This window comes from Myxocyprinus asiaticus, chromosome 13, assembly GCF_019703515.2.
Source record: "Myxocyprinus asiaticus isolate MX2 ecotype Aquarium Trade chromosome 13, UBuf_Myxa_2, whole genome shotgun sequence".
Taxonomy (NCBI): Eukaryota; Metazoa; Chordata; class Actinopteri; order Cypriniformes; family Catostomidae; genus Myxocyprinus; species Myxocyprinus asiaticus.
In genome coordinates, this window is record NC_059356.1 from 36,608,159 (window position 1) to 36,635,039 (window position 26,881).

At 38.1% G+C, this 26,881-nt stretch overlaps 1 protein-coding gene across 2 annotated transcripts; it reads left to right on the plus strand.

Moving 5' to 3' along the window:
- Positions 1–506: 506 nt before the first annotated feature.
- On the plus strand, positions 507–23,227 carry LOC127449762 (HIRA-interacting protein 3-like). 2 transcript variants are annotated; one of them, XM_051713289.1, is made up of 8 exons: positions 507–663; positions 1,782–1,902; positions 6,914–7,064; positions 7,183–7,836; positions 9,364–9,539; positions 19,704–19,854; positions 22,408–22,506; positions 22,729–23,227. In XM_051713289.1, exons 1-8 carry the CDS (start codon positions 596–598, stop codon positions 22,920–22,922), a joined length of 1,614 nt encoding a protein of 537 aa, XP_051569249.1. In that variant the 5' UTR covers positions 507–595; the 3' UTR covers positions 22,923–23,227. The 2 variants fall into 2 exon arrangements, with proteins under 2 accessions (XP_051569249.1, XP_051569248.1); XM_051713288.1 differs by lacking the exons at positions 19,704–19,854; positions 22,408–22,506; positions 22,729–23,227 and adding an exon at positions 12,802–13,413.
- The last annotated feature ends 3,654 nt before the right edge of the window (positions 23,228–26,881 follow it).

Here is a 26,881-nt window from a genome sequence, read left to right on the forward strand (position 1 = left end):
CTAATTTTGCCAACTAGTTTGCATGCAATGCCATCCTGATGTGGTCTTGGTATTTGATCTAAATGGAAATAATATTCCATTAACATTTTCAATAAAATGTCTTTTTGATTAAATACTTGTGTTATTATTCACTGTACTTGAAAGATGACACTCTGTTGCGCAGTATTTATTTATTTTATGTGTATGTTCAATCAATAATTTAATTAAAATTGTTCTACATAAATCGTAATTCATGTTGACATTACACGTTTTTGTTTCTTTTTTAGTATTGTTTCTTGTTTTGTTTCTACAAGGTTAATATATTATTCGATTCATTAGCAAAATGTGAGAAATTTGGTTTGCAATTTTGGTTTATTTGACCAATATAACGAATAACTCCGGTATATTGTACATATCCTTATATTTAAAAATGCCATTTTTAGATAAATTAAATATCACATAAAATACAAGAACACTGACAATGTCAACGTCCACGCGTCTCTATCAGGAGTAGTGCGTGATGACGTGTAGCAACGTGCCTGTGCACGCTACGGCAAAGCGCGCCAAGGTAGGGTGGCGAGCATACTACGCAGTGGTGTTTGCAAATGTGTAAAACATGGTCAAAGAAGAGGACGCGATCCGAAAGTTCGTCGTGAAACAACTGCAGCAGTGTTCGGACCTCAGGTAAACTGCAGACTGCAAGAAAAGTCGAAAGTACAGTTTGAAACGGTCAAAACGGGTGTTATGATCGTCAGGTATCAAACAACGTTAAGGCTGAATCATAAACTCCGGCCTTGAGAAACACTCTCATATCATCTCAAAGGAAAAGAGTCCAGCAAGGAAAATAGGAAGACTTCAGATCAGAATAGCGGTTATTTACAGGTGTCTTATGGCACGATAAATATGCAACGGATGATGCAATGAAGTGTGACGCTAGATATCACCTTAATCCAACGCAGAATAACAGGAGTTCACGAAAAAGAGCCTGGTGGAATCATACCACAGTGTAGTCCTGAAAATATATGCTTCCTATCAGGATGTGCTAATCACATGGTACTAGGGCTTAGTACAGCCTTACACCATATCACACTAACTGATAGTTATGCAGGTAGCACATCCTGATAGGTATTATATGGCTGACAGGATGTGCTACCTAGGTTTTTAACACCTTTAATGCTGTTGTAGTATATACAGACAGCTTCTCCTGTGCCTCGACATGTGCTACCCAAGATTAGGCTTTATATATTCGCTGCTGGTAGCACAGATGTTCAGAAAACCGGAACAGTTAGGCAAACATGCTTCAACCAGACAAAAGCACAATTTCGAGCTCTTACATTTTTTTATTGTGACATCACACAGTATTGGACGAGCCACTATAATGTGAATGTGTGCTTGTGTTGTTTAATGGACTAAAGCTTCTACAAAGGAATAGTTCACCCCAAAAATGAAAAAGTAATTATTTATCACTCACCCTCAAGTTGTTCCAAATCTGTATGACTGACTTCCACGGAATATAAAAAGATCTATATATAGCCTATATATTTTAACCATACAATTAAACAATGAGTGAGGCTGTATGTCCCTAACATACTGCCTAACATCTGTTTTTGTGTTCCACATAAAAAAAGAAAGTCATACAGGGTTGGAATAAGAAGAGGGTGAGTAAATTAATACATTAGCGATTTGCATAATGTGTTAGATCATGTATAGTGTCGACTGTCATATGGCATTCTGCATTGATTTCTTGTGGTCCATCAGAAATACTTGCATGTCTAATTTTCTGTTACTCTGCCACCTATCAGTGCACTGACTTTGGGCATTCTTCGAAAGAGATATCTGGAGCAAGTAGGGAGAGAGTCTCTTAACATGAAGGATAGACAGTCTATGAAGAAAATCGTTGAAGAGGAACTTTTGAAAATGCAGGTGAGGAAGAACTTTATTGCTTGCACTCTGACCCCATTTACACCTGGGTTAGGGATAATTCACTCAAAAATGAAAATTCTCTCATTTACTCACCCTCATGCCATCCCAGATGTGTATGGCTTTCTTTCTTCTGCAGAACACAAAGATGTTTAGAAGAATATCTCAACATAATCTACACAATGCAAGTGTAGATGCATAAAAGTAATCCATAAGACTCCAGTGGTTTAATCCATGTCTTCAGAAGCAATCCTATTGATTTTGGGTGAGAATAGACCAAAATGTAACTCTTTTTCCTCTATAAATCTTTACATCAGCAGTATTCTTGGCAATCATGATTTCAAGCTTGATTACACTTGCTATAGTGCCATCTAGCACTCTGCGCATGCACCAAGCAGTAGAAAGTGTAATCGAGCTTGAAAACTTGATGCTGCCTAGAGCTTGCTATGGCAAGATGTACAGTGAAAAAGGAGTTACATTGTGGTGTGTTCTCACCCAAAACCAACAAGTTCAATTCAGAAGACATGGATTAAACCCCTGGAGTTGAATAGATTACATTTATTCTGCCTTTATCTGCTTTTTGGAGCTTCAAAGTTAGACCTGTTGCGATTCTTAAATAACCATCTGATCGTGGTTATTTGAGACAACTGCGATTATTGGGCATTCAAATTCCAATCACATTTTAATGCTCAAATATGGGAATTTTAAGCAAAAATACTGTATAAATGCCATGAACGGTGGCGCATTGTGTGTCATTCAGTTGACCTCTGCGTCACTGAGCCGCACCGTGGAGGTCAACCATCTCCTGTCCTGAACTTTGACGCGTGCTCTGTCATCAGAGGCTCGTGCCAAGCTCCAGCGAAAATCTAAAAGAACAAGTATGAACTTTGATAATGAATGCAAATCGCTCCGGTTTCAATTTAAATGATCGTGTAATAGCAAATGTTCCTGGTTCAATCATACACGCTGTGTTAATGCCATGCAGTGACAAAGAGGAGATGACGCATGCTTACTCTATTTCTGTGGAGTGATAAAATGATGAAACTAAATCTCATAGGTTTTGCTTCATGACAAATAAGGGCTTGTGGGTTTAATCAGAGCATTAAAATATTGTGTGGAAGTGAATAATTAGGAAAGAAATGTTTTACTATTGCATAATATAATAAATATTATATAGTGTATTCAGACCCCTTTATTTTTTCACATTTTGTTATGTTGCAGTCTTATGCTAAAATGCTCTAAATTATTATTTTTTTTTCTTCACATCAATCTACACTCCATACCCCATAATGACAAAGCAAAAACCAGATTTTTAATAACTTTGCAAATTTATTAAAAAGAAAAAACTAAAATATCACATTGACTTAAGTATTCAGACCCTTAACTCAGTACTTAGTTCAAGCAGCTTTGGCCACAATTACAGCCTCAGGTCTTTTTAGTATAATGCGACAAGCTTTGTACACCTGGATTTGGGGATTTTCTGCCGTTCTTCTCTGCAGATCCTTTCAAGCTCTGTCAGGTTGGATGGGGATTGTCAGTGGACAGCCATTTTCAGGTCTCTCCAGAGACAGGCCTGCCAACCCACAGGGCTGCCGAGAGTCACGCAGTTGACACTGTTCTCACGCTCTCACGCCACACATCCCTTTTCTCACGCAGTGATAAGGTCGTGGAGCAAAGAGGACACTGACAGTGCTCAGACAGACAAGACAGAGCAGGCAGCACTGTGCAGCAGCGAGTTATTCAGACCAATCGGGGAAAACAGCAGCAAAGCGTCTCTCCCTCTCCTCTCACGCAAGCACGCAATACAATCCTGTCTCTGAGCTCTGCGGGCAGTTCCTTTGACCTCATGGCTTGGTTTTTGCTCTGATATGCATTTTCAGCTGTGAAACCTTATATAGACAGGTGTGTGCCTTTCCAAATCATGTCCAATCAATTGAATTTGCCACAGGTGGACTCCAATCAAAGTGTAGAAACATCTCAAAGTTGATCCAGAGAAATGGGATGCACCTGAGCTAAATTTCAAGTGTCATAGCAAAGGGTCCGAATACTTGTGTTATTGCAGTTTTTTTCTTTTTTAATAATTTGCAGTTACCAAAAATCTGGTTTTTGCTTTGTCAATATTGGGTATGGAGTGTAGATTGATGTGAAAAAATAAAAAAAATTTAGCATAAGGCTGCAACATAACAAAATGTGAAAAAAATGAAGGGGTCTGAGTACTTTCTGAAGGCACTGTAAATATAATAAAATATATCTATAAATTATTTTTTATAAAAAAAAAAGACATATTTTAAGTATTTAGAAATATTTGGATTTTTAAAACATTATTTTTCATTTCAGTCATAAGTTTTTAAAGGCTTAAAAGGAAATCATAGTTTATTCCTATTTTATTTTTTGATTTCTATTTTATTTTACATATTAATGTAAAGCACACATGCAGAAAAAAGCACACCTTAAAAAAAAAAAAAAGACAATTTAAATGACTATTAATCGTGAAAGCCCTTAACGAGGCAGTTAATTGTCACAGCCCTAAAACAGACATTAATTGTCATAATCGCAATTATTTGTTTGACAATTAATTGTCAGCAAAATGTCATAATCGTGACAGCCCTATTCAAAGGTTTGGCCACCATTCAGTTGCATTGAAATGACCAACAGAGCTGAGATATTCTTCTAAAAATCGTGATTTGTCTTCTGCAGAAGAAAGAAAGTCATACACATCTGGGGTGGCATGAGGGTGAGCAAATGAGCAAATGTTCATTTTTTTTAGTGAACCATCACTAAGATACATTTCGGGTGATCCGATCACATGTGGTCAGCGTTCAATACAGGATTAAACGGGATGCAAAACATTTTGTGCTCGTGTCACAAAAACCACATTCAAAGGTTGTCAAAAACGCATATGACCACATCGCATTTGAGGTGTAAACGCTATCCATCCTGAATGCGTCCCGGACTGTAGTGAAGCACTACCCCTCACCTGTCAATCAACTGCTGCACTAAAACAAGAGTTTAAACTTGAAAAGGAAAAAAGAAATAACCGGCTGATCTGAAAATGTAAAAAAGTGGATACATACACAAGCACAAGTACTTCACTGATCTTCTTCAGTGTGTCTGAGATTAACATGCAGTGACACAGATGACAAGCACATACATGTGAAGCTCCTTTAACTTCCTGAGACCGGAGCGTGACTGCTGTGTGCATTTTCCATTTGTCTTTTTGATTTGTAACTAGTAGCACCTAATTTTTTTTTTTGTTTTTTTTTTTTGGACGAGCTAATTTTCTTAAAAATTGATGTCCTCCCCATATGGGGACAGCGAGACTAAGTTGTGAAATTTTAAATGATACCAAGCTATAGAAAGTCCGATATATTTGATAAAAAATAAATATTATATATATATATAATATTTATTTTTTATCAAATAGTTTTTTCCAGGAGTGTTGGTTATTCTTGTTTTTGAGACGTTACAGATATTGCAGCTGATTTTCTGTAAAGCTGCTTTGGAACAATGTTTATTTGGAAAAGCACAAATAAAAAAAACTATAAAAATTATGACTTATATTACAATGTTTTTTTTTCTGCTTTGGCAACCAAATCTCAATGTTCTCTCTTTGCACTGTCAAACAATCAAGTGATAGTGCTGAAGCATTTAACAATCATCAATTAGAATAAATAATTCTGATTCAAAGTAATGGTCAGCATCGTCCAGTCACTTCCAACCATGTTAAAATTTAGCATTATAAATTCTGAATCTAAGTACTGATTACTATTGTCCCATGTCTGCTAAACTTGTTCAGTGGTGCAAACATCATCTGCAGCCTGAAACTAAACTTTTTGTCGGATGTTTGGCTGCATAGGAAAGCTATAGGATGCTCCCTTGATCCCCATTTAGTGTACTGTCTGTCTGCACTGGACTCCGAACAGTTTGAAATTCACCTTAGTCCTAAATAGCGCTATAGTCCTTGTCTGCGATCATTGCGTTTGTAAATTTTCAAAATGGCATATCGGATGAAACTAGAGACTCTTTTGACTCAAACAAGTAAAAACTTAATTAGGTTTCTTACCAGATGTAGTTTTGTTGCCGTTTCTCCCAAAGACAACCTCCACTGAGATCGGCACCATGTTGTTTTATCACATGACTCGGTGCATCAAAATGTTAACCCTTTACTGACAGCCCAGAGTGTCCTGAACTGAGATCAGTTGGTTTAAATGAAATGAAATTATGCATAGCATATAGTGAAGACAAAGCACACAGGGGTTGCACAAGGTTAATACAAGTAATCCTCTAAAATAATGAATACTTGTGCTTGAAATCTTGTGTTTGTTCTTAGATTAAATTTCAGCTGGAGAAACAGAGCACCTTTTTTTTTTTTTTTTTTTTTAATAAAGATTTCCTTGTTTTTTCGCGTTTATTATCATGCAGTAACACACTGCAATAGTGATTGATATATGCTGTCATGAAATCAGAGACCCTTCCCTCCAAATCAGAACACAAGTGATCAAAGGAGACGCATTTAAGCGATTAGGTGTAAACAGCGATGTGTCTCGCCTGACCACATGTGATTGGATCACCCGACATCTTAATATCAGGTGTAAACTGGGTCTCAGATATGTTTTATAGAACATCCCTTTGAAATGAATTTGAGATTTCCATGAATTGTGTGCAAATGTGGGTGTCCTTACCGATATTATACATATTCATTTGGGAAGAAGGACAGATGCAGATGAATCCACAGAATGTACTTTTTAAAGATTTGGATAAGGGGGAAAAACCTCTTTTGTTACCTTGTGTTGCTGTTGTAAGTGTCCAAGCAACGATTTTTTACCATACTGTATTTTTTGGATAGTTTCCGTAAAATTCAGTTTAAAACTATCTAAACACACAGGGCTTCCATAGACTTGTATTAGAGAAGAGCAAAAGCTTGTCTGATAATATGGCGGACGAAAAAAGTTGTACGAATGGCCAGTAATATTTTAGGGCGTTGTTTTAACGGAGGGCCTCTTTCAAATTTCAGGTCAGCAGTGACGACGAGCCTCTTGTTAAGTTTGTAGCTCCACCAAAAATCGAGAGCAAAAGAAAAAGGGTTGATGATGACGGGGATGAAGGCTTAGAGAATAAAGTGGTGGGAAGGACGAAGAGATCACGCCTCGACGAGACTTCTCCAGGTAACCATGCTGTATTTGTGAAGCTTTTCCTTGTTTCATATGCTTAGCAGGATGTTGCTTGTTTAAGTGGGTCCACCAAAGGTGTGCATGCTTAACTTTCTAAAGTTGTCTTGTCCAGATTCCCCCGACTCTGGAATAGAGAAGGCAATGAACGAGGCAGGACAAAAAGAGGAACAAGCTGGAAGTGATCACACGGATGAAGACAACGAAGAGGAACAGGAGAAAAAGAGCACTATGAAAACAGTAACACAGCAGAAACAGAATAAGAGAGGGGGCAAGCAAAGCTCGAAAGGAAGGGACAACAAGAAGAAAAAGAAACCTGAGAAGAGATGGAATAAAGTAGAGAGTGAAGAAGAGGAGGATGACGAGTTAGATGATTCAGATGAAGAGGGGGGAAAGCAAAATACAGCAAAGAAAGTAGAGAAAAAGAAAAAAGATGAGGATTCAGCTAGCGAGGAGGAAACGAGTGATAAACCGACAAAAAACTACAGCAGTGAGTCTGTGAGCAATTCTGAGGATGAAAGAGGGAAAAGCAAAAAGATGAAGAAAAGAAAAGAGATCAGGAAAAAGAAGCCATTAGAGACGGATGCTGTGAAAGAAGTGGAGAGACAAGTGTTTGGGAGTAGCTCTGAGAGTGAAGACGAGAAAAACGAGAGCACTAAAACAAGGAAGAGAAGCAGCTCTGAAAGTGAAGCAACGGCAGAGAGTGAAGAAGAGAAAGATAAAAGGGAGGATGCTGCTGATTTATCTTCTAAAGAGATGGAGAACAATGGTAAGTATGGCCTTCCTCAGAGGTCAAAGCAAGAGTACATAATTACACACAGGGTCCAAAATCAATAGAAAAGTTGAAAAAAATAAATAAATTAAAATGCATTATTTACTCATCTTCATTTACAGATTACTCAAAAATAATACGATTTATGCATGTCAATTTCATAACAATTTCATTGAATTCCATTTAAATTGAATTGAGTAATCTTTAATAAAATACAATATTTTTTAGTGTTATTTATTTTTGTGAAATTTCACAATTCAGTTTGATGGAGTTTTATCAGGATTCCCACGGTCATATAAAACCTGGAAATATCAGGGAATTTTAAAATTGTGATTTCCTGGCCTGGAAAAGTAATGGAATTTAATAAAATCTTCTAAGTCATGGAAAAATCATGGATTTCTTTTTAATAGTTAATATATTTTTATTTATTATGCTCTGTCCTAAAAAAAAATTAACCGGGGTGTTACGTTGCACTGGATTAAAAACACACGGTGAAGAGTTTAAAAAGTATCATATTATTTAGAATATCTGACCAATTAGAGACAACGATATGCCACTAATAACCGCCCATTTTAGGATATACACAATGTGTTCATATGGATTAAATTTAAAATTAAATGTTTTCAGTTGTACTTTTATCAAACAATTTTGTGGTTTTGTTTTTTTTTTTTCTCACAAATTTGTAATTATTTCAGTGCCATTTTCAGAATTAAAGGCATGGGCATGGAAATAAGCTTTCAAGTAATGGAATTTAATTGAAATTCATTGGTTGAAAAGAGTGGGAACCCAGTTTTATGAAATTCAAATGCTTAAATCTTAAAAATAGGCTAAATTGGGGGGCCTGGGTAGTTCAGTGGTAAAATACGCTGGCTACCACCCCTGGAGTTCACGAGTTCGAATCCCAGGGCATGCTGAGTGACTCCAGCCAGGTCTCCTAAGCAACCAAATTGGCCCGGTTGCTAGGGAGGGTAGAGTCACATGGGGTAACCTCCTCGTGGTCGCTATAATGTGTTTTGTTCTCGGTGGGGCGCGTGGTGAGTTGAGCATGGTTGCCGCGGTGGATGGCGTGAAGCCTCCACACGCGCTATGTCTCCGTGGCAACGCGCTCAACAAGCCACGTGATAAGATGCGCGGGTTGACTGTCTCAGACGCGGAGGCAACTGGGATTCGTCCTCTGCCACCCGGAGTGAGGCGAATCACTATGCGACCACGAGGACTTAGAGCGCATTGGGAATTGGGCATTCCAAATTGGGAGAAAAAGGGGAAAAATCCCCCCCCCCCCCCCCCAAAAAAATAGGCTAAATTATCTTTTTTTCTTTCTTTTCTGTGGAACATGAAAGGAGATTTTGGGTAAAATGTTTAGTCTTAGAAACCATTTAATTTTTATTAAATATGCAATGCAAGTGAATGATGACTGAGGCAGTCAGTCCCCAACAATCACAGGCAGAAATGACATAAGACCATGGTCTTACATTTCTTTCCTTACATTATTTACATTTTTATTTTTTATGTATTTTTTTTCAGAGAAAAAACAAAAATTACAGGAAAACCAGGAGGAGGAAGCAAACGACTCTGACTCCTCCTCTCTTCCCTCACTGGAGGACGAGGAAGAACAAGAGAAGGACAAGAAAGAGGGAAAACAGAAGAGCGTGACAAAGAAGAAACTTCGTGAAGAGGGGGAGAGTGCAACCAGAGGAAAGGCAAGATAAATTGATCCTTGATTACTCTCATCCCCTTTTGATAATCAGCTTATCTCTCAAAAACGCTTCTTCTTTTTTCCTTAATTATGGTCTATAACATTTACAGTTGAAGTCAGAAGTTTACATACACCTTGGCCAAATACATTTAAACTCAGTTTTTTAACAATTCCTGACATTTAATCGTAGAAAACATTCCCTGTTTTAGGTCATTTAGGATCACTACTTTATTTTAAGAATGTGAAATGTCAGAATAATAGTAGAGAGTATTATTTCTTTCAGCTTTTATTTCTTTCATCACATTCCCAGTGGGTCAGAACTTTACATACACTTTGTTAGTATTTGGTAGTATTGCCTTTAAATTGTTTAATTTGGTCAAACATTTTGGGTGGACTTCCACAAGCTTCTCACATTAAGTTGCTGCAATTCTGGCCCACTCCTCCAGACAGAACTGGAGTAACTGAGTCAGGTTTGCAGGCCTTCTTGCTCGCACATGCTCTTTCAGTTCTGCCCACAGATTGAGGTCAGGGCTTTGTGATGGCCACTCCAATACCTTGACTTGTCCTTAAGCCATTTTGCCACAACTTTGGAGGTACAGTTGTGCTCAAAAGTTTGCATACCCTTGGAGAATTGGTAATATATGTACCATTTTTAAAGAAAACATGAGTGAGCAGGCAAAACACATTTCTTTTATTTCTTATGGGATTCATATTTAACTGTAGGATGTAACAGAATGGAACAATCATAAAACAAATCATGGCAACGAAGAAAAAAATTAAATGACCCCTGTTCAAAAGTCTGCATATCCTTAGTTCTTAATACAGTGTATTGCCCCCTTTAGCATCAATGACAGCATGCAGTCTTTTGTAATAGTTGTCTATGAGGCCCCAAATTCTTACAGGTGGTATAACTGCCCATTCGTCTTGGCAAAATGCCTCCAGGTCATGCAGAGTCTTTGGTCGTCTTGCATGAACCGCACGTTTGAGATCTCCCCAGAGTGGCTCGATGATATTAAGTTCAGGAGACTGTGATGGCCACTCCAGAACCTTCACCTTTTTCTGCTGTAACCACTGGAGGGTCAACTTGGCCTTGTGCTTAGGTTCATTGTCGTGCTGGAAAGTCCAAGAGCGTCCCATGCGCAGCTTTCATGCAGAAGAATGCAAATTGCCTGCCAGTATTTTCTGATAACATGCTGCATTCATCTTGCCATCAATTTTCACAAGATTCCCCGTGACTTTAGAGCTCACACTCCCCCAAAACATCAGTGAGCCACCACCATGCTTCACAGTAGGGATGGTATTCTTTTCACTATAGGCCTTGTTGACCCCTCTCCAAACATAGCGCTTATGGTTGTGACCATAAAGCTCTATTTTGGTCTCGTCACTCCAAATTACAGTGTGCCAGAAGCTGTGAGGCATGTCAAGGTGTTGTCGGGCATATTGTAACCAGGCTTTTTTGTGGCATTGGCGCAGTAAAGGCTTCTTTCTGACAACTCGACCATGCAGCTCATTTTTGTTCAAGTATCGTCATATTGTGCTCCTTAAAACAACCACACCGTCTTTTTCCAGAGCAGCCTGTATTTCTCCTGAGGTTACCTATGGGTTTTTCTTTGTATCCCGAACAATTCTTCTGGCAGTTGTGGCTGAAATCTTTCTTGGTCTACCTGACCTTGGCTTGGTATCAAGAGATCCCCGAATTTTTCACTTCTTAATAAGTGATTGAACAGTACTGACTGGCATTTTCAAGGCTTTGGATATCTTTTTATATCCTTTTCCATCTTTATAAAGTTCCATTACCTTGTTACGCAGGTCTTTTGACCGTTCTTTTCTGCTCCCCATTGCTCAGTATCTAGCCTGCTCAGTGCATCCATGTGAGAGCTAACAAACTCATTAACTATTTATACATAGACTTTAGGGTATACTTTAGACCTCTATGACTTCAATCAAGCAGTGCAGTTACTGACTGGTTGTTCATATGACAGTGTTTAGAGATACATGAGTTTTGTCATACATAGTTTTGGAATTTTATAAAAAAAAAAAATTATGAAATGTGCCTTCACATTTCTTGTTTTAGATTTTTATTTAAAAAATAATTAGGATCCAGTGTTGTAGTCAAGACCACCTAAACCAAACCAGGGTGTATTGAGACCGAGACAAGACCAATACCAGACCAGTGCGAGTCCCACACTGCATGACACACTTACGATAAAATGTAGAGCATGCAAACCATAGGCACTCCTCAAATTGATCTGAAAGATCCACATTCCCATAAAAACAGCCACAGAAAACAAATGAAGATTCCTCTTCATCCACCTCTTTTATTGCCATATATTTATGTGTGTGTGTGTGTGTGTGTGTGTGTGTGTGTGTGTGTGTGTGTGTACCATTAGAAATGTCAAAAGGCATTGCAAAATCAACTTAACCATCTTTATTCAACACTCATTTTCCAAGTTTTACCATCCACCTAAAACAATAAAAATTTTGTCCAAGCATTGCATCAGGTTTTCTGGATGACTCTTGTCTTCCCCTAGAAACCATCATTAAGTACAGAATATATCAAACAATTATTCAATACTTTCACTTTTTTCTGTCTTTTCTTAAACAATATAGTACTTTTTTTTTTTTTTTTCTTTTTTAACCAACAAGCCTTGTATAAATGTGTGCAGTTTTCTAACCACATAGCTAAATCTAGAAAATAGAACAAAGAATGCTAGACATAAGCAAAGCAGCCTATTTAAAATGTACATTTTTCACACAAGTGAAGGCGCATTACTCAGTCTCCACTCTCTGCTGTCACATCTCTAGCTCTCTCACCCAAGTGAGGGAGCGTTACCGCGGGGTGTAGTGTTTGTCGGAGCTGACATTAGCTAACGTTGATGTAATGTAACTTTATATACATTAGCTACATAGCTTTATGTGTCCTGTCTCATCATTGTTTATCACAAGCAAAAATGTAACTTTGTCACTGCATGCCCTGTCCCTTCAATCTCTCACAGAGTTAACACTGCTTTAGCTACATCCCTCAATATATGTTAACTAAATTAGGTAGCTTGGGCACCTAGCTAGGTGGCAAATAGCTGGCAAGCAACTGAAACTAGCGCCCTAAAAAACAGAAAATACATAGGTAGCTAATAAGGCCCTGACACACCAAGCCGACGGTCAGCCGTCGGGCCGTCGGTGAGCATCTGTTGAGCTAGTTTTTGCAGTGTGTTCCGCACATTGGCTGAAGTCGGTCCCCATCTGCTTTTTTTTTTTTTTTTTTTAAGGAACCTTCGGCTGATAGTGATTCCTATTTACCCTCAGATGGCAACAACACTGACACCTGGACCAGCACCCATGAAGAGCCCAGCTTCTTTGAGGCTGAGCCACGGCCCAGTACTCCCCTAGCTAAATCCACCATCTGTGGAGCAGATTCCACAGCGCTGAGAGAGGAGCCTTTGCCAAGCACCTTCGGACAGTCAAATACTCCAAGGCCTCAGGGGAAGCACAGCAGGAAAATGCTGGACAAATCCTCCAGTGAGGAGTTCACAAACTTGATGCACACCATTGGTAAAACCCTGGAAAAGTTAGCATCACAGGAAAACACCAATGATGCCATCTCTGCCTATTGCAAAAACCTTGAGCACAGAATGCGGAAGTTGCCCCCACATTTACTGCCACAATTCCAGCACGAGGTTGACAACTGCATTTTCAAGTACTCAGTGGGCCAGAACCATGCATTAGAAGCCTCTGACTGACAGTTTACACACCTGTAAAGTTTCATGGCAAAAAGATTTAAACAGATGTGCATATTGTAAATTGTATTGTAAATATTTCATGCACACTTGTATTTTATATAATATTTCCTGCACAATTATATTTTGTATTTTAAGTATCTCCTTTTTTTATTTTATTTTTTTATATATATATATATATTTGCCTTAAGAATTTTATTGCCCATTGTACTGCACATTGCAAAATAAAACGCTTTGACTTTGGGTAAAAGATACTTGCACTCACATTTCTTTTTCAAAAAGGATCACAAAACAGTATGTTGAAAAATTAAAAACTTTATTTTGCAATTTCAGACTATAGTCATAAAACTGAAACCAAGGCTAAGTACTGGAAACAAGTTTGTCAGTGTACTATATTCACGCTTTTCCTATAATTTGCATACATATACACATGCTGTATTTTGCCCCACTGAAAGGGCAATGCACCAATGTCTGAATTAAAGTACTGGCATAGTTTATCCCTGAGCTGTTTGGCTTGTGTTGTACTGTTGGTTGTGTGTGGCAGGGAGGCCTGCTGTAGGTCAGGGTCTTGTCTCCATCTTCCTGGGACAGTGTCATGATCTGGTCCTTCCTGGTCGATTCCCGCCATGTATAGTTCACAGCACTCTGTACGCAGAAAGTTGTGCAGAGCACAGCAAGCCAAAACAATGTCCTCCACTTTGGCAGTGTTTTGAATATTAATGGTGGTTAGACTCAAACGGTTTGCTAAGATGCCAAATGCATTTTCTACCACCCTCCGAGCTCGTGAAAGCCTGTAATTGAAGATGCGTTGCTCTACAGATAACCTGCGGTTCAGATATGGCTTCATGAGATACTCCTTCAAGGGAAATGCCTCATCTGCAACAATGCAATAAGGAGCCAGCAGGTCAGATTCAGGAAGTGGTGCAGGGGCAGGGATGTTCGATGTTCTCCAGGGAATCCTGCAGTGAGCATCCACCAAACACTCCACCATCTGAAATCCGCCCATTGCAATCCACATCTACATACAGGAATCTGTAATTGCTGTCGACCAGTGCCATTAAACTATGGAAAATGTATATTTGTAGTTGTAGAATGTTGATCCATTTCCTGGTGGGGGCGAATGTTGACAAGTTTCCCATCCAGAGCACCCAGGCAGTTTGGGAAGTTCCGCTGAGCCTGGAACCCATCGACTACTTGCTGCCATTCTCCCACTGTGTCTGGGCACTGAAAAATAAGAAAATAAAATTTAAAACAAAAACTAGTTTATGTCAGACCCTTGATAACTCGTAGTCATTTGACCATGTTTCACTGTCCGAATGCGTACAAACTGCACTATAAATGTCAAAGTATAAAAATAAATAAAATGGATATAACATGCATACCTTCATGTATTTCTCTTAAGACCTGGTAGATTGCTGCACAGGTTTCAGGAACGAATTGCCGAATTGTTGACGTTCCCACTCGGAACTGGTAAGAAAGGCGCTTGAAACTTTCTTCTGTAAATATTACAAGCACAAAACTCCATTATCAATACTGCAGGGTTCCTAAGTTCCTACACCTTTTCCAGAGTCAAATCAAACACTTTTCATGCATTTTCAAGCACCTTACAACTGTGGTAAATTACATATGTATAGCAAATACCCACTAAATCTCTTTGGATGAGGGGTAAAGATGAGTTTAGGTACAGATGCTGCATTCCATTCAAATCGAATGTGGGGGATATTCCACTTGATATCTCCGACTAAATGCATTCCATTGCCAGATGCTTGGAAAATGACGTTAAAGGAAACAAAACTGCAATGCTCCCGTTAGCTTAGCAGGTGCTTGACAGTCACCAGAGATGTCTCCTAACAACTCAATTCATAAACAGTCTGCAACACTAGCATTTGTGCTACAGGTGTACGATTATCAAAAGAGAGTATAATTTACCATGTTTTGAACACCTGCTACTCTGCTAACATTTGTTAAACAAGCTTTAATATCATGTAATGTAGGAACTTTAATAAAAGTGAATGTTTATCACTTATTTTGTACATCTTCCTGGGTGCCAACATGATTGTGTGACGTCACGCACCTGCATCTCAGGGAAATCGGAGTTTAACATTTCCGCACGACTTTCCAAGTGGTTCCGTTGCACTTTTCCCAGTAGGAAGTTGGAAATCCGACTTTCTGAGTCGAATGGAATGCAGCAAGAGACAGATTGCTAACGTTAGTTAGCTAGCTTTGCTAGCATCACTTACACTTAGCTTATCTTTCTTTATGCTTCCTTTCTAAGTGCCGATAAAAGTTTGATGTGGTCCCAGCCGTCTCAGTAAGCATTGTATTGCAGAATTTAAATACTGCTGTGTGTTTTCTTTTGGACGCTTTTTTGCAGATTAACTCTTTGGTTTAGGTCAGTGTTTCCCAACCTTTTTTCTGCCATGGCACACTTTTTACGATTAAAAAAATCCCATGGCACACCATTATCCCACATAACCATCATCAATAGTTTTGCTTTTTAAGACCTTGTCCATGTTTTCTGTCTGTCTTAGTAGCGTGAACTCGTAATGTTTGAAATTCGGCTATGCAAAAAACACAAGTTACGTAGGTATGCTGTATAATGAGGTCACAGATGCCAAGAGTGCTAATTGGATAATGAAAAACCAACAAATTTGTGTCTCTTCCAATTTGTACATTTGTTTTTGCAAATTAATTCTTGCAATGGCACAGCAAATACATTATTTATTTACTGTATTTTCCGGAAATAAAGTCGCACCTGACTATAAGTCGCACCAGGTCAAAATCGCATTGTTGATAGAGAGAAAAAAAAAAACGCAAGTTGCACTGACCGATCCGGCAGGCACTAGGACCCAAGAGCAGCCTCCCGGCCTCCATTTAATCACAGATGTCAAACGCGCTGATTACATAGCCTACCTCAGAATCTACACATCGTATCACAGTGTTTTTTGGACTTGTTTAAAACAGGAGAATTTGCTTTTAGTAATCATATGTAACAGTTTCTCATATTCTTTGTTTCATGAGAGAAACGTGACAAGTAAGCCACATCTGTTCATAACATCTGTAACTCTATGCTGAGCACAAATAAACAGCTTTTAGTCTTTGAGTAAAACAATACACCTGTTGTATTCTATTCATTCATTCGGTTCACTGACTGAATGTTTTTACTATAAGTGCGATGATGAAGCATCATTTTGTGGGTATGTGAGGAGTTTGACAGCGGACTAGAGTTTGTTAGAACAATAATGTTATGATGGACAAAATATTTAAACTGGTTGCATAAAATACTTTGTAATGGAAAATATACTGAAATGGCAACTTTAAAACTGTTCTACCGTCTCTATACCTTCACAAAAATACCATAAAAAAAAAACTGTATTTATTTTGAGGAATTTGATAATTTTCCATGGCATTCCTGATGATCTTTCACGGCACACTAGTGGGCACAGTGGTTGGGAAACACTGGTTTAGGTAACCAGATTGTATTACAGAAGATTTGTCTGACATCTCTCTGACAGCCACGGTTTCTTCTCCTGTCTCCCATATTCACTTTCTTGGAGTGTGTGTGAAGGGGGCGAGGAGGGGTGACAGCCGTTAACAGTAATAAAAATTTCAAATTAGAAATGAGTCAAGTTATTGCTTGCATTTGAAGCAGGAAGTTTTATATCCAATCATAGTAATGATGTTAACAAATAAATCAGACAATGCACAGGCAATTTAGTGATATCCCCACAGTTGTGGTCTTGACCGGTCTTGAAATAAAATCCTGAGTCCTCTTTGTCTGAGACCGAGACAAGACAGAGTAAAAATGCGGTTGATTCCAAGATGACCTTCAAAAAGTGGTTTCGAGACCTGTCTCGAGTACTACAACACTGTTAGGATCTACTATTGGATTTCATTTGTCTCTAAAAAGTCAACAAACACACCTTGTACAAGAATTGTATTACATTTATTTCTGATTTGTTATATCTGAAATCTGAAAGGATCTCATCATGTGGCAACAGACTGCAGAGGGCAGTAAATAAAATAAGAATTGCAGTTCTCATTTCCAAATAATTATTTCTCAAAAGTGCAAAAAATATTTCTGGAATCGTTACCGAAGCCATTAAGGAAATGGAATTTTTAAGAGGAATCAGAACCGGAATCGTTAAATTCCTTATGATTCCAGTCCCTAATTTTGGCAGAGGGTGTCACACTTGCCGACTGTTTTGCTGAGATCTCGCCGTGCTGTAGCCGTTTGAAATGGTTGAACTGCTCCGTAGCGCTTTAAAATAGAAAATTCTCAAGCAGAATTCAAATGGGGCACATGAGGTTTGTTATATATGCCATGATATCGAGGGAAGCCCAGTTTAATCGTGCATGTGATCCACTCTGCGCTATCCTGTTACCGGAGCTCACATATCGAGGGAAGCTCAGTTGACATGCGTGCATGTGCTCCTATACAGCAGTAAGGTAGAGAAGAGCGCATCACTTGCGTGAGAGATTCTCACTGCATCGCGAGACACGCAAGTGATACCAGTTTTCAGTCACCCCGCGCACATCCGAGTAACACAGGAAAAGTATATTTAGTGCTTATTCATCTTGCTTTTGGCACTTTGTCATAATTTTCTTAGCTGGCCCGAAATTTAGCTTCGGTGGCTGATGAAAAATTTTCAATGCTGGAAAAACCATGAACAAATGTAATAGTGATTTATGATGTGATTCATGGAGTAACTTTAACTTGTGAAAGTGTGTGATTGTGTATTTATACCTTCGATGCTTGCTGAAGAACACGTATGTCCATATGCAGCTTTCAGTGAGTTAAAAAATTCTGTTCAATAAAAACAGACTGTTGATGTAGGAGAAAAACGCTTTGTTACAGAATCATTATGGATTACAATCAGTGTTTGTGATGATATGCGGCTGTGATATGCGTTGCAGATGAAAACATTCTTGTCAGTTCTTCAGTTAAAGGAGAAGCTCCTTGGTCACTTGAAGAGAACACGAGCCCCCCTTGATGAGCTTGTTGTGCTTTTCCAGTTTTTGAAGCCATTAACTCAGTAGGGAGTCCCAAAAGTCAAGTGATTATCAACCTCCTGCTGTCAGATGGTAACGCGCACTTAGTTTCTCACCTAATGGCCGGCGATTATGTAAATAAAGCTCTAGGAAAATGGGCTAGCGTGATGCCAGTTTAAAGGGAAAGATGACCCAAAAATGAAAATTCTCTCATCATTTACTCGTGCTCATGCCATCCCAGATGTGTATGACTTTCTTCTGCTGAACACAAAGATTTTTAGAAGGATTTTTCAGATCTGTAGGTCCTCACAATGCAAGTGAATGGTGACCAGAACTCAGAAGGTCCAAAAATGACAAAGTAGGCATAAAAGTAATCCAGTGGGTTAAATCCATTTCTTTTGAAGTTATATGATAGGTGTGGGTGAGAAACAGATCAATATTTAAGTCCTTTTTTACTATCAATCTCCACCTTTGACCACCCTCATCAAGTAGATGGGTGAAAGACAAAGTCACTTCAACACCAGCATGTGAATGTGAAAGTGTAGATTTACAGTAAAAAAAGGACTTAAATATTGATCTGTTTCTCACCCACGCTGTTTCTCATCATATCGCTTAAGAAGATAGAGATTTAACCACTAGAGTCTTATGGATTACTATTATACTGCCTTTTGGGCCTTCAAAGTTCTGGTCACCATTCACTTGCATTGTGAGGACTAACAGAGCAGAAAAATTATTCTAAAAATCTTTGTGTTGTGCAGAAGAAAGTAAGTCATACACATCTGGGATGCCATGAGGGTGGGTAAATGATAAGAGAATTTTCATTTTTGGGTGAACTAACATTTTGAAGGCCAGAGTATACTTAGGGTGTCCTTGTTGCAGATCGCTCCTTGCTTTCAATTTCGTCATCAGCACAGTCCGCGCACGACCCAGATTTTCTCGACACATGGATGTGGTCCTCATCTGTGCACATCGTCGGCACATGCGCCTGCCATCGACTATACTAAGAGTATTACAAAGCAGTTGTAGTGGGCAGTGCATTCATATTCGCTTGTGGTCAGAAGAGTATAGGCTACTTTGAAAGGCAACATGGTCGACTGGGTGTGATCCGATCCGGAACGCAGAAAAAGTATACTCGGGCCTTAACACATAGACCAGACAGTTATTTAAGATAAATTCTACAAGTGTGTTTATTGTATGTGATACTTATGTGCATTATTTAGAAACACTTTTTATTTAATTGGTAACAGCAATAATTGTTCAGACTGAACATGTTTCAATTTACTGATTCAGTTGAAGTATTTGATTTAAATGGTGTTTTAAAAGGTTAGAAAAAGATGTGGCATCTTTAAGTAAAAAACAAATTGCCCCTGGAAATAAATTCCAGATCGTAGAAGTTGTCCCACAGAAAAGTAATTTTTTTTAAAACTTTTTTTGTGTGTCAGGATGAAGAAAATAAGGCAGTGTCCAGGCTGAAGCGTTACATCGCCCTCTGTGGTGTAAGACGGAACTACAAGAAGCTGTTGGACGGCTGTCGATCAGTGAAGGCCAAGGTGGCAGTGCTGAAAAAAGAGCTGGAGGAACTGGGTGTGGAAGGTTAGGGGCTTTAAACAATATGTGTGGGAGAATCTGTGGTGTACACACCCAAACTTGCATGTGCTTTGGTGAATCGTAAGAATGCTATGCTGAGTGCTATATGCAAAATGCATTCTTGCAATGTTTTTAATGATCAGGTTAACGCTGTGCCAAGTGTCACATCCATTCCTTGTTTAATAATTTAAAAATTATTTTGGCTACCTTTCATTGTAATTGCTCCTTTCGTGAAATATGTTCACCTGTATGTAACTAAAAAAAGCAACTAATAATAACGCAGAGGTCAATTAGTGATTTATCTAAAATTCTTGGTGAAACCAGCAATTCTGGATACAAACCCTGAAAACACTCATTTTAAATTAGATGTTGTTTGGAATAACTATATTTAATGATATAAGCAATAATATTACTACAAGTGATTACACTTAGAATATGTTCTTCTGTTGCGCCACGGCAAAAAACATTTATTGCACAAATAGACCTAAATAGTGGTGCACTGATCAGGATGTTTGAGGCATATACTGATAACTAATGTTTATAGGTATTTTTCCAAATTTGGATAGGTTTTTGAAGTAACAAGGTATTCAGGATATTTTCTTTCAGCCAAAGATAAATGGCTTTTTCGATGGCAGAAATTCCCAATGACCATATAATTCATTTTACATTACAGTGTTTTGTGTATGCTGTGAGTTATATGTTGCTATGCTGTTGTAATGTAGGTTTGCGTGGTATACCAGTACTTATGAAATATTGTGTTACCTAAAAAATTTAAATGGTACGATATCATCTTGTTTCTAATTCCGGTACCATACTACAGTAGGTTGCTATCAGCAAAATTTTACAGGATATGACCTTTTTGAGATTAAATCAGTGACAATTTGAGAAATAATCAAATTCAAATCTCGATATGGCCAAGTGTGACCATTAAATAGCAGAAGGATGTCATTTAATTAAAAGATATACAGTCAGCATTCGCTGCGCGCTTCAGAATGGACGAGAGGTGCCACTCTGCTCTGTCATCTACTTTACACATGCACACACACACACATGGTTCGCACGTGCTCATAATGTGTGTGCTTAGTGTATGAGTGGCTGTGAACACTTCACATGAACTCCTTCTCCAGTGCTGCGCTGAGATTTCAGCTCGTGAGGATTTTAGCATTTCATTTTGAATAGGGAGCTCGTTAAAGGAGCCGTTCTGTACTATAATACAAAAAAAACTCAAGAACTCGAAAGGTCAGCCAAAATAGAAGTTCCACCAAAATAAAAGCTCTAATCAACTGGATGCATGAAATTGAAGACATTACGACAGAAAAATATTACTACAGTACAAAAAAGTTTTTGCTCTGTTCGTTCAGAGCAAAAACTGTATTTTTTTTCATTCCGGTTCAGAAGTTCTGCAGCCTCCTTTCCAAATGGTTATCAGTTAGAACAAATATAAGAACGATTAATAATGTTCTTTTTAAAGTTTCAGTACTTTGCGCTAAGGGGTGGGTGAAATACCAATTGCAGTGTTGCCTGATCTTGCAAGAGAAACAAGCAACATGGTCTGGAAAAAACAAGCCCAAAATAAGCCATGCATGTACAGTATACTGTATGTGGTAATTATACGTAGTTCTTACAAAGGTCTTCATTCACAGAATGAGATATCCACAACAGGAAATTAGGCAAAGAAATGTGTGATGCAGCAGTTTCCTTCAAGATCAAAGGACGCGTTTCATTTTTTCGGGCAACATGAATTGGTGTAGTTCCAAAAATTTACTGTGATAAACTCTTTGGCTTTTTGTTTCATGAAAAAATTATCGGAACGAAATTAACCGGTTATAACTGGTTACTAGCATTTAAAAATAAAGTTTTACTCTGGAACAATTGAAAATCACTTTCTTCCCGTTTTTAGTTACTCTCTGAAAAATAATTTGGTTTTCGTTCCTTGAACCGTTTTTAGTCCCTGATTCAAAGTGGTAGCAATAATACTACTAATACCAATAATTCTTTATTAAATGGTGGTATTATTATATGCAAGCAATATCACAAAAGCAAGTGTACTGAATATCAGCATGCTGTGATTCAGCCGTAGCAGCCTTGTGACACAGGTAATCAGATTGTTTTAAAGTTTTTCATTAATACTGGGAAGTTCTCTGCTGCAGCATTTTACTTGACCAAAAATAAAATATTTTTTTGTTGACAATTCATTCTTATATTTCTTTTTGATTAAACACCGTTTTGATGATAACATAATTAAAACATGGATCCAGAAAAATTTAAACTGAAAATGCTGAATTTGTAACTACAAGACTTTATGCAGTTATTTTAATCTAGTCGTTTTCTGTGTAATTTCATTAGAAATCTGAGGCTATTTATTTGTTGTCTGAGTATCGATACCGAGGTACCAGGCTGGTATCATACCAAAACCAAAATTGTGGTATTGCAGCAAACATAATGCAATGGACTGGGAGCTCAACAAGAGTGTGTTGGTGTGTTATTTCTTGTAATATTTCAGTGTGATTTATTTCACAATCACATACTCTGACTACCTGGGAAATATTTCTGTCCCAGGCCAGCCGTCCATAGAGAAATGTAAGAAAGCTCGATTGAAGAGAGAAGAAGCACAGGAGCTGGCTGAGCTAGATGTCAGTAACATCATCGCCACTCAGGGTAAAGGCACTATCTCTTGTGAGATACATTTCGCTGTGCTGAAATAAAAAAAAAAAAAAGCATTAATAAATGTTTTACACTTAGCTATTATTAACCTTTTGATGCAAATCATAGAGTGCATCACCACGTTCTGGGGTCATCTTTACTTTGTTGGGCCCTAAATCTAAAGAAATGGCCAGTAATCTCAAGCACACTCTGAACTCTGTATACTTTGTTAATCAGGACGTCCCAAAAGGAGAGCAGCATCAGCGGTATGGCCTCCCCCTCAGAATGTCTCTCCTCCCCCTTTTGCCTATAAACGTGTTGTGGACTCTGACTCTGACAGTGGGGACAGCCACACAAACAAGGGGCACAAGAAAGCAACAGCCTGGGGCAACCTGCAGGGAATCATCAGTGATGATGGAGAGAGCGACTAAGTGCCTTTTAACTCCAATCTGTTTGTACAGAAAAAAACTGTTTTGCAAATAACTGTTTAAAATTTTACAAACATTATCACCTACTCTGTCAGTCAGTCTGATAGAGAATGAATCTGTCCTTTGGCAAGAGTTTTGTGTGTTCATCCTCTAGTATGCTTTTGGATTTCATCCCAAGTTTATTCTCTCCTTCATGTGTTTTATAATTGTTAGTTTGTCCACTGAAGTTTCATATAAGTGTCCCTTGTGCAGAATGAGGCTTGGTAATGCAGCTTTGAAAATACAAATAAAATATGCCTTTTTTAAAACATTCTCCTTAACCTCCATTTTTTTTTTTTTTTTTTCTTGCTCTGACTTGGTATTAAGAAATGCACTTTGAACACAACGGTATAGCTTACAACTTTAATTTGCTGTGCTTCATGGAAGTGCACGGTCACAGGTGAGTTCCGGTTCCATGGTAACAGCAACTTCTTAGATTGGCCGATCTCTTCAGGGTTCATGGATAATGTTCTTCACCAGTGGTGCTGGCATAGTGGACTAAAGCACTGAACTGGTAAGCAGAAGGTTGTTGGTTCAATCCCCACAGCCACCACCATTGTGTCCTTGAGCAAGGTACTTAACTCCAGGTTGCTCCAGGAGGATTGTCCATGAAATAAGGGCACTGTAATTTGCTTTGGATAAAAGCATCTGCCAAATGCATAAATGTAAATCGATCGATCGCTGCCAGCATCATTAGGAGTTCTCCTTCCTCCCCCCACCTCTGATAGTAGTTAACAAAGGAGCTCATACCCACAAGGCAGGTAGAGCACCCAAGGCCAAGCATGATGGTTAAAAGCAATCCATTTTTTGTATGTCAACTAGACTATTGTGTCGGATTTCTGTAGGACAGTCAATTACATTTTTTAATACATGGGTTATGTTTTTGTTCCATTCATTTTCCCTTGTATAATATAGCATCCTTTACATGCTGAACTAATTTCCAAATATGTTACAATTTATTGGTAAATGCACATTGTTCTTAAGAGGGATATTTCCCTCATCTGTCCACATATATAAACACACTAACAGCCTGCTGTCTTTCATCTTTACCTTGTTTGGCCCTAAACCTAATGAATCTCTCTCTCTTCAGTTCAAAATGGTTTTCTTGGCATGAACGTATACAATGTACAATGTTGCCAAAGCATTTAATAAAAAAAAAACATTTATCGCATACAAAAGTCCCTGAAATGTTGTTTAAATATGCAGATAATCACGCATAGAACATTGAACGGCAGCGGTAGATCTGCGCCAACTGTTATTAATCATCATGGATGTGGAGGATGCGTCAAACAGCAATACAACACCTAATATTAAAGAAGACCATGGTCTCTGTGTGAACTGATTATTTTGTAGAAATCTGTTGAGTATGAAACAATTGCGTGAGTGTGAGGGAATTAAAATAAATTGGTAAGGAAGTCAGAGTTGTGTTAATATATTTAACGTTTTGTTTAAAAAAAAAAATGTTTATTTAATAATTATGAGAAGTGCCTTTTTTTTCCCACTTGAGCCCCTGCCCCCCAAAATATCTGTGCACCTCCCTGTCTTTTACTGCTAGGTAAATTGTCCAGAGGCCGAGATTGTCAGACCTAGGTAATTATAACTATTAACATGACTAAGATTTGTTCCCCTGAGTGTAAAAATATATTAAAGGTAGAAAAAAAAATCCAAGGCACTTCTACAAATTATTTTTTTAAAAACGTAACTTTTGTACTAGAAGAAGTGCCTTGGATCTTTTTATTTTTTTTTTTCATGATTGAAACCTACCAAATAGCACCTTCTGGGATTACTTCACAAGGTCCTTCCAGCAAGTAGCATTCCAAGATGCTTTCCTTCTGACCTGTAAAAATATATTTTTTATCCTCGACTATTTTTCTTTTGAAAAATTATCACTTTTGACTTGTCCATGTTGATTGGTAATGCCCAATTACTGCAGTCATTTTCAAGAATTGAGAGGCTTTCACGTAATCCCTCTTCGGTGAGAGCAGCAGTAGGTCATCTGCATATAGAAGACATTTGATTCCTCTGTCTCTTAGAGTGAGTCCAGGACTAGATGAGATTTGAAACATTTTAGCTAAATCTTTTATGTAAATATTAAATAAAGTTGGATTTAGGCTGCAGCATTGATGAACTCCCTTATTTTGGCTGAAACTGTCACTCCTGTTGTTTATTTTAATGCAGCATTTGTTGTCTTTTTACATGTTCTTTATTAAATCATAAACCTTTCCTCCTATTCCACTCTGAATCAGTTTTAGGAATAGCCCATTATGCCAAACCGAATCAAAAGCATTTTTAAAATCAATGAAACAACCAAATATCTTCCCCTGCTTTGTTTAGTGGACATGTTTGTTAATAAGTGTGTGCAGGCTGTGGATATGACAAGTGGTTTTCTGTTTTGGCATGAGTCCAATTTGACAGTTATGTGAAATCTTGTGTTCTTGAAGATACTGGACTAATCTGTAATTATAATGCAACAGAATAGTTTGCCAAGGTTGCTGCTTGCTGTAATGGCCTTAGTTGTTTGGGTTAAATTTGTCACCTTGTTTGAAGGTTGGGGTAATTAGATTTTCTTTCCAATTCTCAGGAGTATTGAAGTATCCTGATTTTAAAAGCAAATTAAATAATTTGAAAATGGCCTCTCTCATATTTGGGCTGCTATGTTTCAACATCTCATTGCATATTCCATCTGATCCACTAGACTTTTTATTTTTGAGATTTGATCTTTTCAGTGAGTTCCTTCATTGAAGTGGGGGTGTCCAAATGATTTAACTGACCATTTATTGTGCATTCCAGGTTACGTAGTTAGGAGGTCAGAGTTTTTGGGGTGGGGTTTTGTTCATTTTGTGTATAAAGGATTCCAAAATGTTCTGTCCAGGTATTTGGGTCACAGATGGTAATTTGTTCTGTTTTGGAATTATTTAAGTTGTTCCATAATTCCCAGAATGAATTTTGATCAATTGATTCCTCTATGTTGTTGAGCTTTGTTGTCAAATGTTTGTCTCTTTTGCTTTTTAGTAGTGACTTGTACCTTTTAAGAGTTTGTTGGTGGATGGCACGTGTTAGTTGATTTGCAGGGTCTCTGTCTTTTTTGTTTGATAACAGTTGTAGTTCTTAACATTTGGCATTGTTTATCAAACCAGTCCGCTTTAGGGATTTCCTGTATTTATTTATTTATTTATTTTTTTTTTTCCCCATGATCAGTTTTATTTTTTCAATGATTTGCTGGCAACAGTGACAAATTTTTTGTTAACTGTTTTGTTGCCAAGTTAATGCTTTTCTCATTTTTCCCAAATGTGGATAGGAGAAACGCATCTATCATGTTCTCAACCTGAGTGCTGTGGAGTTCAGTTTCATACTGGGGTGGACTGTCTTTTCTCCAGAAAAATCTGGTTGTGAGGTGATATAGTTTACTTTTCTCATCTGAAGATGGTAGAAGACTGGCTGAAATGTTTAGACTAATAACTACGTGACAGTGGTCTGAGAAAGGTTGTTGTGGCATCACTGCATCTCTCTCTCTCTCTCTCTCTACCTAATATTTTTATTAAACATCACTTCAGTCTATTGTGATGGACTTCAGAGGATGAACTGATGCCAACTCCAACCATAAGACATGGGATACTTCATATGCCATTGCCTGAACCTTGGACTTAGGATAGACCTCACAGAAATTACTGGCCAGGTTGAACTGCGATGCACCTAACTGATCTCTGCCTGCATCACCTCGGTCTAATGATGTACTGCACTCTTGAAATGGAATACATAGACTATCAATTAATTACCAACAAAACCCTCCACCAGCCAACTAACAAAGGACAATGCATTAATCTTTCAGTTCATACAAAAACACTGGCCCTTAACACTTACTTAGTTTAATAATTTTAAACCATGAATTACACTATACCTAAGTAATATTGGCATTATATTCA